This window comes from Scleropages formosus, chromosome 1 (assembly GCF_900964775.1).
Source record: "Scleropages formosus chromosome 1, fSclFor1.1, whole genome shotgun sequence".
Classification (NCBI taxonomy): Eukaryota; Metazoa; Chordata; class Actinopteri; order Osteoglossiformes; family Osteoglossidae; genus Scleropages; species Scleropages formosus.
In genome coordinates this window covers 13,013,903-13,028,754 of record NC_041806.1, presented here as the reverse complement: position 1 = coordinate 13,028,754, position 14,852 = coordinate 13,013,903, and the positions used below count along the sequence as shown (strand labels likewise).

The 14,852-nt window shown below is 44.5% G+C and overlaps 1 protein-coding gene across 2 annotated transcripts in view; it reads left to right on the top strand.

The window, feature by feature from the left end:
- The window catches only part of nlrc5 (NLR family, CARD domain containing 5), a 46,153-nt gene extending 37,786 nt beyond the window's left edge, over window positions 1–8,367 (top strand). For both annotated transcript variants that reach the window (XM_018751377.1, XM_018751378.1), the window contains 13 exons: window positions 1,015–1,098; window positions 1,279–1,365; window positions 1,452–1,535; window positions 1,675–1,779; window positions 1,929–2,012; window positions 2,111–2,194; window positions 4,995–5,078; window positions 5,191–5,274; window positions 5,400–5,483; window positions 5,994–6,071; window positions 7,184–7,267; window positions 7,439–7,522; window positions 7,669–8,367. In XM_018751377.1, coding sequence (XP_018606893.1) covers window positions 1,015–1,098; window positions 1,279–1,365; window positions 1,452–1,535; window positions 1,675–1,779; window positions 1,929–2,012; window positions 2,111–2,194; window positions 4,995–5,078; window positions 5,191–5,274; window positions 5,400–5,483; window positions 5,994–6,071; window positions 7,184–7,267; window positions 7,439–7,522; window positions 7,669–7,750 — 1,108 coding nt within the window. In that variant the 3' untranslated portion in view covers window positions 7,751–8,367. The remainder of the gene's footprint in view (window positions 1–1,014; window positions 1,099–1,278; window positions 1,366–1,451; window positions 1,536–1,674; window positions 1,780–1,928; window positions 2,013–2,110; window positions 2,195–4,994; window positions 5,079–5,190; window positions 5,275–5,399; window positions 5,484–5,993; window positions 6,072–7,183; window positions 7,268–7,438; window positions 7,523–7,668) is intronic.
- The last annotated feature ends 6,485 nt before the right edge of the window (window positions 8,368–14,852 follow it).

Sequence of the window (14,852 nt, the reverse complement as noted above, 5' to 3'; positions counted from 1 at the left end):
CCCAGGGATGATGTGTGACCCATCGCTCTGGAGACACAGAATTAATGACCAGCTCCTGATGAATAACCTGTGTGAAAGTTCACTGTCAGACAGGGGCACAGGGGTCCAGTACTATGAGTCTGTCACATCAAAGCTCTCAGCTGATTGGCTGGCAGCTACCCCCCTGTGTCTCTGAGCACTTTAATAGAGCTCAGGGTCACTTAGGGCACAGCGTTGCTGACTGCGGTCATGCTGCGGTTACCAGGGGAAGCGGTGCTGTAGATCATTGAAACACAGTCTCTGCAGCTCAGGGGCTGTTACCTAGTTTCAGAATCAGAAACAGAATGAGTTTTATTGGCCAAGTGTGCTGACACACACAAGGAATTTGCTGTGGTTCTAGATGCATCCAGTATTTACAGACAAAAAACAGCTGACAGAATTACAGAATAAATAAATAACATATTTACAGAGCATACAAACACGAGAGTATAAATAATAGTATAAATACAAAAAATGTAAATAAATATGAAGTAAATTACAAGAAGTGGTTAGACAAGAGACCTATAGGGGAGTGTTAACAGTTCATGGGAGTGATGGCATTAGGGGAAAAAACTGTTCTTATATCTGGTTGTTCTGGTGGACAGTGTTTTGTAACGCCTGCCAGAGGGGAGAAGTGTAAAGAGTTTGTGCCTGCGGTGAGTGGGATCAGTGATGATTTTGCTCACAAGTTGCTGTCTGCCTGTCAGGAAGTTGGTAATCTGCTAACAGATGGTGGTGGGCACAGAAAACTGCATCAGTTTGATCTGAAGGAGGTCTGGGATGATGGTGTTAAATGCCAGACTGAAGTCCACAAATAGGACCCTTGCATAAGTCCCTGGTTTGTCAAGGTGGTGCAGGATGAAATCCAGTGTCCTGTTGGGTCCAAAAGAAAGAGCATTATGACCATATTTGGTGTGAATGTTGACCCCCACCCAGCAAGCCACACCCTGTTGTGAGAATGAAATTGAATGGTTCAAGCTTAATCTCTGCCTTCAGCTTGGACCGCCATGTGATGGACGATCACGCAGCTGCAGTGTTGGCAAAGATGCTCCCAGGACTACCCAAGTTGTGCATCATTAGGTGAGACCTCCCCTTACTCTTGAGGTGCATCTCACTGATTGATTAGCTCCTGGCTCTAACACTGACAACAAAACACTTACAGGCTGGTCCAGTATGAATGGCATTTTCTAGAGTACCTGGAGCATTTATTAGTGTATATTGTATTCACTGACCCTTACAGTGTCTTCCTGTCATCTGCAGTCTGTCACAGTGCTCTGGTTTCACCACAGTAGGGGCCTGTCACCTGATCACTGCACTGAGTCACTGCCACTTGCTAGAGGACATCAGGTGTGGCCTTCTCCAGTGTCCTTCATGTTGTCATCACTCCTCAATCCTACTCAGTCACATGTTCATCCTCTCCCCCTCATTTCCAGTCTGAGAACCCTGCAGCTGCAGAAGGAAGCCATGGCCTGTCTGGCAACTGGACTCCATAGAATGACCTCTGTGAAGCGGCTCATGTGAGTATTATTTTGAACCCTTCATATTTGAACTAATTTGGTTTGATCAGTGTTCCAGTTGTTGTAGTGTGTTGTTATTATTATCATTATTAATGATATGAACAATGAACTGAAACCAATGTTTATCCTCAATGGCCAGCCTCAGTAAGGTTACCATGGCATCAGGCAGCTCAGACAAAGTGACTCTAGCCATCCTGCCTATGTTGGAGTCTCTGGAACAGCTGCGGGGGATCAAGGTGATTGAGTGAGTACCAGCCACCTGCAATCATGACTCACACTTGGCAGGGACCTTCCTGTGCGCACATGTTAACCGGATACTCTGTTAAGTCTTGAACCGGATAGCCTCTGACTTGCACAAGTGTGTGTCTGGCATATAAAAGGTTCCCCTTGTAGGTTGGACGAGCTGTTGATGGGAGAGCAAGGGCTTCTGGAGCTAGTCAAACACGTGCCTATCTGGACAGGCCTGCGTCGGATCAGGTATGGCTGCTGTGGGAGGGGTGCCTCATAGGTCACTCCTTGGATAAGACGTCTAGTGTATGTAATGCATGTTTTTGTGTGTATGTATGTGTCCACAGCTTGTGTAACAACTGCATCACAGATGACACAGGTACAAGTCTGGTGGAAGCACTTTCCCACTGCATGGCCCTGGAGGAGATCATGTGAGTAGAGCTAGCAGATGGGGAGAGATACTGGGACTGCTTTGTGCAGTACTGAACATGGCCAACAAGACGGAGACACATCCCACACTTTAGGAGTAAAGACACACTCCGTAGCTGTGCTGCTGCAGTGCTGTTGCAACCCATAAAAGTGACTGTCTCCTCTGCACCATGAACTCCCTTTCTCTCTCATTTCATCCCTGGTTTGGGACATAAGACCTCAACAAATTGTTGCCATCTCTTCCTATCATTTGCAAAATGTTGTGCCTCACATCTTGTAAGATTAATCTCCTGTACCTCAGATATTACAGTCCTTCTCCAAGGTGCTCTTGGCCTTCCCTGATTTCTCTTTCCTGTTCGTATCCATCTGAGGGCAACTTTTGGGATACGTTGCTGATCCATTTTTAGTACATGCCCAAGCCATCTCATTTGCTGACATTTGATCTCTTGAATCATGCTATATCATTTGGTTTTATGCAGTTCCTCATTAGATATCTTTACTGGGCATGGCTTTAATGGAAGTCTTTGTAAAATAACTTTATCAAGGTTACAGTCTTTGTGGGGATTCTGCAGGACCTTAGGATCTTCCGTAGAGTATCCCAATATAGGCTGTCAAAAGCTTTTTAGAAATCAATAAAATTAATGTATAATGGGCTATTCCACTCTAGGCATTGTTCTATTATGTTTCTCAGTGAGAATATATGCTCTATGCAGCCTCTCCATTTCCTAAAGCCTGCTTGTTCTTGTCTCAGCTTGCTGTCAAAAGCTGAATCAATTCTATCCAGTAGAATTAGACAGAAGACTTTTGATGGAATTGAAAGCAGTGCCAGTTATCACAAACTTGGAGGTTTCTTTATTTTGCAAGACTGACACTAAGTCCTTTAAACCAGTTATCAAGGATTACATATTTTTCCCATATATTTCATAAGTCTACAGGTCTATGAGTACATTTGCTGAAGTATTTAGGTTGGCCTTTAGCATTTCTACATGGATGTTGTCAATGCCACAGGCTTTTCCATTTTTAAAGCTTTAATGGCATGTCTGACTTCAACTTATATTTACACACACACGCACACACACACTCTCTGAAACTGCTTGTCCCAGGTGGGATTGCGGCAAACCGGAGCCTAACCCGGCAACTCAGGGCGCAAGGGACACATCCAGGACAGGACGCTAGTTCATCACAGGGCATCCCAAGCGGGACTCAAACCCCAGACCCACCGGAGAGCAGGACTCGGTCAAACCCGCTGTGACACTGTACATTACATTTACATATACATTTATTCATTTAGCGGATGCTTTTCTCCAAAGCAACATACATCTCATTGAACTTCTGTTGGGGGCTGGGATCAATGTCCAGATCAACTTCTGCTGGTGATGGATTTGCTGGGTCCTCTGGTCCTGGTCAATTTAATACTTCACGGAAATGTTGTTTCCATTCTGCTTCTTGTTTATGGTCTCTTGTAAGGTTGTTTTCATATTTATCATCTGCTATGTTACTGGTGGGGGGTGCTGGGGTGCAGGGGCATGGTGGGTTTGGCCTGTGCCTACTCTCTGGTGGATCTTGGGTTTGAGTCCTGCTTGGGGTGCCTTGTAATGGACTGGCGTCCCGTCCTGGGTGTTTTCCCTCCCCCTCCGGCCTTGCGCCCTGTGTTGCCCGGTTAGGCTCCGGTTCGTCACAACCCCACTTGGCACAAGTGGTTTCAGTCAATGTGTGTGTGTGTGTGTATGTGTATGTTATAGGTGTTAACCATTCTTTGTTCTTCCTATTTCTATAGCCTAAGATACGTGAAGCTGTCTCTACATAAATGTTCTTTATAAACTCCCATTTGGTGTTAATATCAGACTCTTTGGTCATATTGGCTAATAGCTCAAAGCGGTTTTTTTCAGTTCTATTATAAACTCTTTGTTTTTTCTTTGGACGTTTCAGCTTGACAGTGTCATAGTGTTTCCTGTGCTGACTTTCCTGTTTAGCTATGTGTAGCTTCAGCTTGATAGTCGCTTTCACTAGGTGGTGATTACTGTAGAAATCACCCCATTTACTAAGCCCAAGCCCATTTGTAGGGTTTCATACCAGTCCTCTGCTTTGTTTGTTTGTGCATAGCACTCCAGGATAGTGAGTTTACAGTGCTTACAGTTGAAACATACTCTGATCAACCTGTCACTGATGGGTTTCCATTCAAGCAAGGCAGGTATTAATTTTTGCTTTTGAGACTGTGATGGCTACACTATGTTTGTGACTGTCTGTGTGTCCCAAATGCTGTATAACTGACCCATTGCTAGTCACCTGTCTTCCAGCACCAGTCCAGTGGGACTCGCTAACATCAATAATGTCCAGCTTGTATCTGTCCACCTCACTGAGGACTTGAGCTTTTTTTGATGGCTCGTACATGGTTTGGACAGTTCATGTTCCTACACAAATCTTGTTTTTCTGTGCAAATAGATTTAATTTTGCACTCGTAACTTCCTGTAGCAGAATTTCATCGGGGTGGTCATATCGCCAAGTGATTGGTTCAAATTAGCATTGGCTTCTTGTTCATAACGGACAACTGTATCTGTTTCTGTAATAAAATGTGTTTATAGTGTGGGGTTCTTAGCCCCATGCCCAACCCCCCAACCTGGAGGATCACTAGATTGTTTTTGTCTATACCCTCACCACAAGACCTATCTGATATGGTTGAACCTGCCAAGAGCTATGCCTCAGATGATACAGCTCTTGGTGGTCATTGGGACATGCAAGCTACTACACCACAACAAAGTACAGTCTTAGGACAGGAATTCTCACTGTGCCCTTTTGCCTCAGTTTATCCAGGAACCACCTCGGAGACACCAGTGCAACCCACCTTGGCCAGGTTTTACCCTCACTGACCCACCTCCGAGTACTCGAGTAAGATGCTTTTTGTGCTGGTTGAAAAGTCCTAGTATCATGTACATGAGGGCAGTCAGAGTAAAGTACATTGATTCCACAATGTACCAAACCTATCCACTGTCTTGTACAGTCTGCAGATGAACTGCCTTCAGTCAGCAGGGGCTGTCTCTCTCATCTCTGCCTTCAAAGACTGCAGAAGTTTAACAGATATAGTGTAAGTGCTACACATATACAGTACATAGTCCAGAATATTACTAATCATTTCACCATTATACTGTATATCCTAACACACTGTGTGTGTTTAACAGAAGGTCTTTGACTCTAAACCCTTTTTAACAGCCTATCTGAAAATCAGCTTGGCCCATTGGGGATAGAGAAGCTGTCAGCAGCCCTGCCTCATCTGTGCTCCTTGCGCAAACTACAGTAAGATGTGTCCCAAAGCCTGCTTTATGTTGACCAGATCCAGGGGTTTTGTCACATGCAGCATAATTGGTGCTAACATGCCACACTCATCTTAAAATAAAGGTTGTGTGGTCAAGTGCTCAAGTAAAATTATCCAGCTATATAAATGGGTAAAAAACTGTAGGTTGCTTAACACTGCAAGTTTCTTTATCATCATCTGCTTCAATAAATGTAAATGTATACTTGCCTTGATCTAGCAGCCCAAAGGAATATAATCCCAAGGTTGCACCCCATTTATCCAAATATGCAGGTAATACAGTTAAGATCACTGATAATAAGCTGAAGTTTGCTCCTCAACACACAGGAGGTGCTGTTTACATCTTTCATCAAAGCCCTCTGCCTGCTCTACTAGAACCTCTCTTATTAACTGCTAAAGATAGAATCAGTGGCTTAAGAATAATAAGGTATTCACTGCTGGCTGCATCTCACTGCCAGCTGAGCCTTGATCCCATGTCTGTATCTCCATTACAGCCTGGTGTCTGTTGGCACTTCAGACCTCAGCAACTTGGCATCCAGCTTGGGAAACTGTAGCTATGCAGAGGACATCAGGTGAGCACTACACCTCTGCAGTCACACATCTGATTAGCCTGGACCATATAACACCTGTCCTTTATGGCCTCAGTTCCTCTCCATGCAGTGCAAAATGCAATTGGACACAGGAATGTCTCTCTCAGTTTCTGCATCTATTAGTGTGTCTCACTTTCTGGACTAATTTTTTACATGTATAAAATGTATGAATGTTTGGATGAGTGACCCATTGTAAGTAGAGTATCCAGTAGTGTAAATCACCTTTGTGGATAATGTGTGTGGGCTGGTAACACTACATAATATTGATTGCAAGTTGCTTTGGAGAAAAGCGTCTGCTAAATGAATAAATGTAAATGTATACACTTGGATCTAAGGGGGTGCGGTGGCGCAGTGGGTTGGACCGCAGTCCTGCTGTCCAGTGGGTCTGGGGTTCAAGTCCCGCTTGGGGTGCCTTGTGGCGGACTGGCGTCCCGTCCTGGGTGTGTCCCCTTCCCCCTCTGGCCTTACGCCCTGTGTTGCCGGGTAGGCTCCGGTTCCCCGTGACCCCGTAAGGGACAAGCGGTTCTGAAAATGTGTGTGTGTGTGTGTGTGTGTGTGTGTGTGTGTGTGTGTGTGTGTGTGTGTATACACTTGTACTGCCAAAGCAAACAAACTGTTACAAACAAGAATATTTTCTAATCAAAAACACACACATCATCGGAAACCGCTTATCCCAAGTAGGGGTCGTGACAAGCCAGAGCCTAACCTGGCAGCACAGGGCACATGGCTGGAGGGGGAGGGGACACACCCAGGACGGGATGCCAGTCTATCACAAGATACCCTAAGCAGGACTCAAACCCCAGACCCACCAGAGAGCAGGCACAGGCCAATCCCGCTGCACCACCACACACACACACCTGGAGCCTACCCAGTAACACAGGGCGTAAGGCCAGAGAGGGAGGGGACACACCCAGGACAGGACACCAGTCCATTACAAGGCACCCCAAGCGGGACTTGAACCCCAGACCCACCGGAGAGCAGGACTGTGATCCAACCCACTGCACCACCGCACCCGTCCTAAATCTAAATATATAAATTAAAATAAAATGTCAGTGTAGAGAACAACTTTTTTTCTCTCTGTCTCACTCTGCTAGTTTGGCATGGAATGGAGTCACCGATGATGTAGCTGTAATGCTGGCCGAGGTCTTTCCACTCTGCCAGCGACTGAAAAGAGTGGAGTAAGTGTTGATTCCTGAATTCCTGACCCATAACTCCTGTACACCATTATGTTCCTGATCCTTGTTGTCATGTTCAGTGAAGCAGTTGAAAGAGAGAGAGCACATGGTATGTGAACTGAGAGCAAAAAAACAAATGCCTGGTCTGATCACTCCTTTTTCCATGTTGGGCAGTTTGGAAGCCAACAGCATCAGTGTGAGAGGAGCTAAGGCGCTCGCTGCCAGCGTGCACTGCTCCGCATCAGTGCAGGTCATCCGGTGAGTGGGCATTTGTGTGTATCTCTGTGTAGGTATCACATTTGTATCCTGCTTCCAGTGCAGATTTGAGATAAAAATCCATCTGTACAGATGAGTGTGAGGTTGACTCTCTAACCCCATTGGCCACTGTGTCTCGGTTCCTACAGTCTGTGGAAGAACCCGATTCCCAGGGAGGAGTTCCAGAGGCTCAGTGAGAAGGAGAAAAGACTCAGCTTCTCCTCGATGTGACGGTGACCTGCTGGCATAAGCACTGGGCTTCTGACTGGAGCACAGAACCTGCACCTCACTGGTTTTGTACTGAGTGGGTCCAAGCCTGAAGGCTGGGGAGCACACTGATGTCATGCTGCGAACATATGTGTTGTTTACATGTACATGGAGAACATGCTTACTTGAAAAATACAGAATCAGCAACACACAAACTCACAGTCTGCCCAGCCAGGAGCGGGAGGAGTCTTGTGCTGCCGGAATATATGTTCTACTGGGGATCCAGTCCCTTATGCTTCTGTGACACATCTTTCTTCCTTTCTCGTTATCTGAAGTTTAAACATTTTTCTCTGTCTTTCACACGAGTTTATCGTGATGCTGAAAGAACACCTGATGTTCTCAGGATGTTCAACAAAGTTTTCCTGGTCTCCCAGTGAGAGTCATACTGCTGCTCTGAGATGCTACTCCTGGTCACAGTGATATGGTAGCAGCATTGCCTGAGCTCACACACACATGCACACGGCTGTGCGCTCCGCCCTCGCTTCCTGGCCACACCTATGCTTTGTTCTCCATTCATTCTCATATTTATTATTGCTGCATATTAGTAAACATGTTAGCACAGAGAATAAACCATGTGCCTTGTCCTGGAACATGTTGTAGCTGGTTTCTCATTCTAACCACAAGCACTTGTCACATTAGCCTGTTTTATTGTGCTATTAAACTGTTTGTCTATAGTCGTGCTCTTCTGGTGGATGTTGGATGTTAGCCTGCAGGTAACCATTACAGTCACTCGTTAAATGGATGGCACTGTCATGCTTCAAGCCCATCCCTCCGAAAGCAGTGAAAAATCATTGCAACAGCTTCTAAAAACACATACATATTCTGAAACTATATATTAAATAAACATATATGTATATTTCTTCATGCAACAGGCTAATAATTCATTACAACAGCATTTTTGCCCATTAAACACCCATTCTATTTCCAGATGTGTCTTCTGCATAGGCCGGAAAAAGATGCAGCCAGTAGAAAGTAGAAGCATATAGTCAACCTAACTGTGGTGATTCCTGCAAACATAACTCCTGTAAAGTAAACATGGAATAAACACACACACACACACACATTTTCAGAACCGCTTGTCCCATACGGGGGTCACGGGGAACCGGAGCCTACCCGGCAACACAGGGCGTAAGGCCAGAGGAGGAGGGGACACACCCAGGATGGGACGCCAGTCCATCGCAAGGCACCCCAAGCGGGACTCGAACCCCAGACCCACCAGAGAGCAGGACCGTGGTCCAACCCACTGCGCCACCGCGCCCCCCACATGGAATAAACACTTGTGGAAAAATAGAGAACAAATAAGGTCACTGATTTCATTGAGCTATGTACAGAAATAAACCCACACTGAGTGCAAGGGATCCTTGATGAACAATGTCAACCAATCACAACTATTGAGCAATATCAATCTGATATAATCACAAATGGAACAGCACATTCAGTACATCCATCCATCCATTGTCAACAACCGCTTGTCGTGAGCGTGGTTGCGGCAAACCACTGCCTTACCTGGCAACACAGGGCGTAAGGCTGAAGGCGGAGGGGACACACCCAGGATGGGATGCCAGTCTGTCGCAAGGTACCCCAAGCAGGACTCAAACCTGACTGAACTCGCCACACCATCATGCTCCCACATTTAATACAGTTGCTCCCCAACTTACAAACTTGATTGTGACTGAAAGTTGGTTCATTAATCGTAAAGTTCATAAGTTGAATATGCCACAGTGCAGTTTAGGGGCTTGTCACCAGTTCTACATGTAGCTATCTATGTGATGTAGTATTTTTTTTTATAGAGCACTCTTCTTACGCAGTGACACAGAGCACTTTAACACAAGCATAAGGCAAAAAGACAAATACATCAGAGAAAGAAACAAAGAAGACAGTTGACTACCGACTATCATAATATAATGCTTTTTATAGAGCTATGAGTATGCCTACTGGCCACAGAAAAAGGGAACAAAAACTCACAACTGAAAATCAAAGGAGAAAATAACCTCTGGGGGTCCAAGGGTCAGTGGTTGCCCACCCCTCCTGGGGATTCTACATTAAGTAACAATTCTAAGCCAGTTAACAAGTAATAATGATATTGTTGCTATATGGTAGCTTGAATCCCCAGCTTAGCATGGTATACCTCATTGTTCGCAAACACAATGTGAATTTCCATTCGTATGCCGATGACACACAGCTTTATGTATCGTTTAACCCTGATGATCCATCACATATGGTGTCGTTAGCTAATGGTTTTACCTGTATATGGATGAGTAAAAAATTTTTATCTCTGAATGCCAGTAAAACAGAGGTACATGTGGTGGTTGGTGATGCCAAAACTCTTGACATAATCACGCCATTCTTTACAACAAATGGTATTAGCTTCAAGCATAGTGATTGTGTCAAGGATTTGGGTGTCCTGCTGGATGAAAAACTGTCATTTGTATCGCATGTAAATGCTTTGACTAAGTCGTGCTTCCTCCAGTTAAGAAACATAGCTAAATTGCGGCGGTTCCTATGTAGAGAGGATTCTGAGAAATTGGTTCATGCTTTTGTTTCCAGAAGGCTGGATTACTGTAATGCTTTATTGTCAGGTTGTTCATAGCAGACTGTATCCAGGCTACAGTTGGTACAAAATGCTGCTGCAAGAATTGTCACTAGAACTAGGAAGTTTGACCATATAACACCAGTACTGATATCGCTGCATTGGCTCCCGGTTACACTTAGAGTTCATTATAAAATCCTACTTTTGACCTATAAGGCAGTACATGGCATTGCTCCAGCTTACCTTTGTGAGATCATTAATTCTTTTATCTCAGGATGATATCTCCATTCATTAGATGCAGGTTACCTTAAAGTACCTGTGATCAATAAGACCTCAGTAGGAGGTCACGCCTTTAGTTATAGAGCACCTAAACTGTGGAATAGTCTACCAGTTACTGTCAGAAATGCCCCGTCTGTTTCTGTTTTCAAATCCCGACTAAAGACTTACATGTTCACTCAGGCATTCCACCTCGTAATGTAATTCCATCTGTCTTGGTTGTTTTTTATCACCTTTATAAAAATGCATATTAAATTTAAGTAACAAATTACTAACTCTGTTCTATCTTCTTGTTGAGCACTACATCGCTCCATAAGACCTGAGGAGGCCAGCCAGTAGTGACAGACAAATCCCATGCTCACAGAGGATGATGTCCATCTGCCATGACGAATGAGACGTTCCATGCTGAGCTGGGGATCCAAGATGCCATTTAGCAACATAATCATTATTACTTGGCTTACACACTGGCTTACAATTGTTACTTTCTAGAATGCCCAGGAGGGGTGGGCAACCACTGGCCCATGGACCCCCAGAGGTTTTTTCTCCCTCAAACTTCAGTTGGGAGTTTTTGTTCCTTTCCCTGGTGGCCAGTAGGCATGCTTACAGCTCTATAAAAAGTACTTCATTATGGTAGCCATTAGTCGACTGCCTTCCTTGTTTGTATCTGTTTTTCTTGCCTTATGCCTGTGTTAAAGTGCTCTGTGTCACTACGTGAGAAGAGCACTCTATAAAAATAAATTGAATTGAATTTCTTTAGTAGGGGTCTAATAACAGCAATCTTAAAATCTTTTGGAACACGGCCATTTAGTAACGACGTATTAACAATATTAACAATAGGTTCTGCAAGCACGGAAACTGCAGCTTTCAGTAATTTAGTGGGGATTGGATCTAAAGGACAGGTAGTACCTTTCACAGAGCCAAAAATAGCACAGTAATTTCCTCTACAGTTGTTAAGTCAAAGCTACTGAAATGGTGCGGAGAGCAACTAATCATCGTCAGAAGCGCTTACACTGGCTAAGACCGAATTAGAATGCACTATGGATTTGTGGATATTTTCTAATTTATTATAGAAAAATGACATAAATTTATCATTAGTAATGGAAGCAGTAATATTGTTTATCTTTTATCTTGTATTGTTTTAGTAATTAAGTTAGCAATGGTATTTACATTTACATTTATATTTATTCACTTAGCAGACGCTTTTCTCCAAAGCGGCGTCTATCTCAGCAAAACTACAATTTGTGCATTACATTAAGAGAAAGAGACATGGGTGAAGACATGTGACTCTTAAGTAAACCTAATTTGTTACCTTCCACTTGATGCACCAATGTTCATCTCTCGAGTAGGTGCATAAAACGCAGGATAGATGAATCCTGATAACCTCTTACCAGTTGTTTTTTTTTTTTTTTTAAATAAAAGATACACAAAAAATCACATAAAATGCCAGAGTAGCAGCTGAATAAAGGCTTATCTTGGGATGCTCATGAAGTTACGGTGCATGAACATTTACACCATACATGAGGTGGAGAGATCTTCAGTGAAATGGGTTCAGAAAAGGTGAGTTTTCAGACCCTTCCTGAAGGTAGACAGTTTCTGCAGTTCTGAGTGAGAGGGGAAGGTCATTCCACCACAACGGAGCCAGAACTGAGAACCTCGTGCTTTATCTTTTGTGCGCGGGATCACCAAGCAAGCAGAAGTAGACGAGTGAAGGGGTCTGGCTGGGGTGTAGCGGTTGATCAAGTCCTGTAAATAGCTAGGAGCTGTTCTATTGATGCATTTGTAGACAATAACCAGGGTCTTGAATTTGATTCAGGCAGCTATAGGAAGCCAGTGCAGAGAAACAAGTAGAGGAGATATATGGGAATGCTTTGGCAAATTAAACACAACTTATGCAGCAGCATTCTGTATCAGCTGCAGAGGTTTGAAAGCAGTTGCAGGAAGGCCACACAGGAGAGAGTTACAGTAGTCTAGAAGGGAAGTCACCAAGGCCTGGACAAGTAGTTGGGCAGAGTCAATTGTGAGGTAGGGACAGATCCTACGAATATCATGCAGGATATATCTGCATTATCGGGTTGTGGCTTCGATGTGCTGAGAGAAAGACAGACTTGAGTCAATCGTTACTCCCAGACTCTTAGCCGAGGAGGTAAGCAAAATGAGTAAGTTGTCCAGCTGTCCAGTTGTTGAAAGACAATATTGCAGGGGCAGGATCAGGATTTTTACCAATACAAGCAGTTATCACCAAATGCTACATTTCTGACTGTAATATGACAGAAATACTTGATTACTTTTACAGAGAGAAATTGATTAAATTAAATGTGAAAAATCCTAAGGTAACAAAAAGAGGGTGATAGAAATGCAAGCGTAAAAGCACATTTTTCCTTACAGATGTACACTTGTAAAATTAAAAAGTATCAGTGTCAAAAACTATTATGAAAAGTACAATCTTTCCAGAAGTTACCTTAAGCACAAGTACTGCAGTGGCTCTAAATACCTACCGGTAGATGTATGTGCTGTACACCCAACACTGAAGTAACCCCTTGTCTTGCTCTTCACCTGTAGACTTCACTGTGAATGAAGACCCCCAGGATGCCCCTGATCCAAGCAAATGGGGCACTCTGTGTTCCCTCAGCTTCCTCACTTCAGTTGAGTGGTGTGACCCAGTTGTCACGCGGAACTAAGGGAGCCGGGATGGCTGGACCCAAGTGCAAAGTAGTTTCTCTGGAGTCAAGGGATCGGGCAAGTTCTCGATGTCAGAACAGGCGAAGGGTCAGTCAATCGACGGTCGGAGTCAGAGCGAAGATTGATGGGTGTGGTCAGGGGACAAAGCAAAGGGTCGGTCGAGCGGTGGTTGGCGTTGTAACGAAGATTCATGGACGTGGTCGGGAAACAAAGCTAAGGGTCGAAAACTGGAGAACGAGAACTGTAAACTAGAGATGCGTGTGAATGAGATGTCACGAAGAAGGGCAGTTGTCCCTGATGAGATTCCACAAAGGTATGGGAGCTGAGTAGGGTCTTTCAAAGGGTGAGCAGTTAGTCAAGAACTGGAGTCAGGTGCTGTCGATTGGGTTGTGGGCATGAACATGACACCAGTAGGGATCCCAGCCCACATCCCTGTTAGCCTGAATCACTGTGGAGACTCTGCTGGTGGTGGGAGAAATCAGAGCAGCATAAAAAACACACTCAGCTCCCCTGTGTGTAAATGTGTTTAGCTGTTTTCATAGCCGTTTGTTTTTCCGAGTGACGAAAGCTCTTAATTACTAGGCTCATTCAGTGCACAGCATTTCTCACGCAGCAATAAAGTGGTCAGACTCGGGCAGCAGGACTCACAGGGAGGGGCACGATCCAGCACTGAGTCGCTGCACCTTCTGGACTCCCCACAGTCAAGTGAAGTTCAACAGAACACCGCGTGCGCGCAGTCAGGGTGGGGATTCTGAGGAGAAGGCAGCTAGACCATTACAGTGCATAGAGTGGTACAGTGTTGGAGTCACTCCTCTCCGTCCCATTCCTCCATGGCGACCTGAGCTCAGGTCCTAACCCTCAGGAAACGACAGGACGACAGCGAAATGTCAGAAAGGGACCAACAGAGACCTGCTTCATTTTCCGTTGATTTCACCGTCCGCACTATTGATCTCACATTTTTATACGTTCCCTGTTTTCGCTGGCAACTTGTGGGCTTCAGACAAACAGCGCAGAGTTAAAGACATTGAGCAGTCTTTGTATGTGTGTGTGTGTGTGTGTGTGTGCGCGTGCCTGTGACAGACTCAAAGAGAAATGCGCAGTTTATACACTACATCTGTTTTTTGCTATTGTTTTTTTCGGTCACTTTATGAGTTATTTTTTTCCTGAGGAATCTCAGCGATATGTATCTGTGTTACTGTACAGATATGTCTGACTGTAGGTAGTCTAACAAGTTACAAATTTAACATTATGGGTCATCTTGAACAACAGTATAGTATAAATAATGGTTAGCAGTAAATAATTTACTCCGGCTCTTCAAAACATGAACATAGTTTGGTTAAGAAATCTGTTCCTGACTCATTTTGGGTTGTAACTGCCATGACGATGGGGCTCAGGAAGGTGACGAACTCAAGTGCAGATTGCGTTTTCCTTTTATTTGGAAAACAGGGAGCAAGCAAGAGAATGGTCGATGGACATGCAAGTGTCAGACGATCGGCGAATGCTGTTGAGAGGATGAGATAGGAATCGAGGTCGAAACGAGAACAGGCAGGTCGGTAATCCGGAGTAAATTGCAGTAAACGC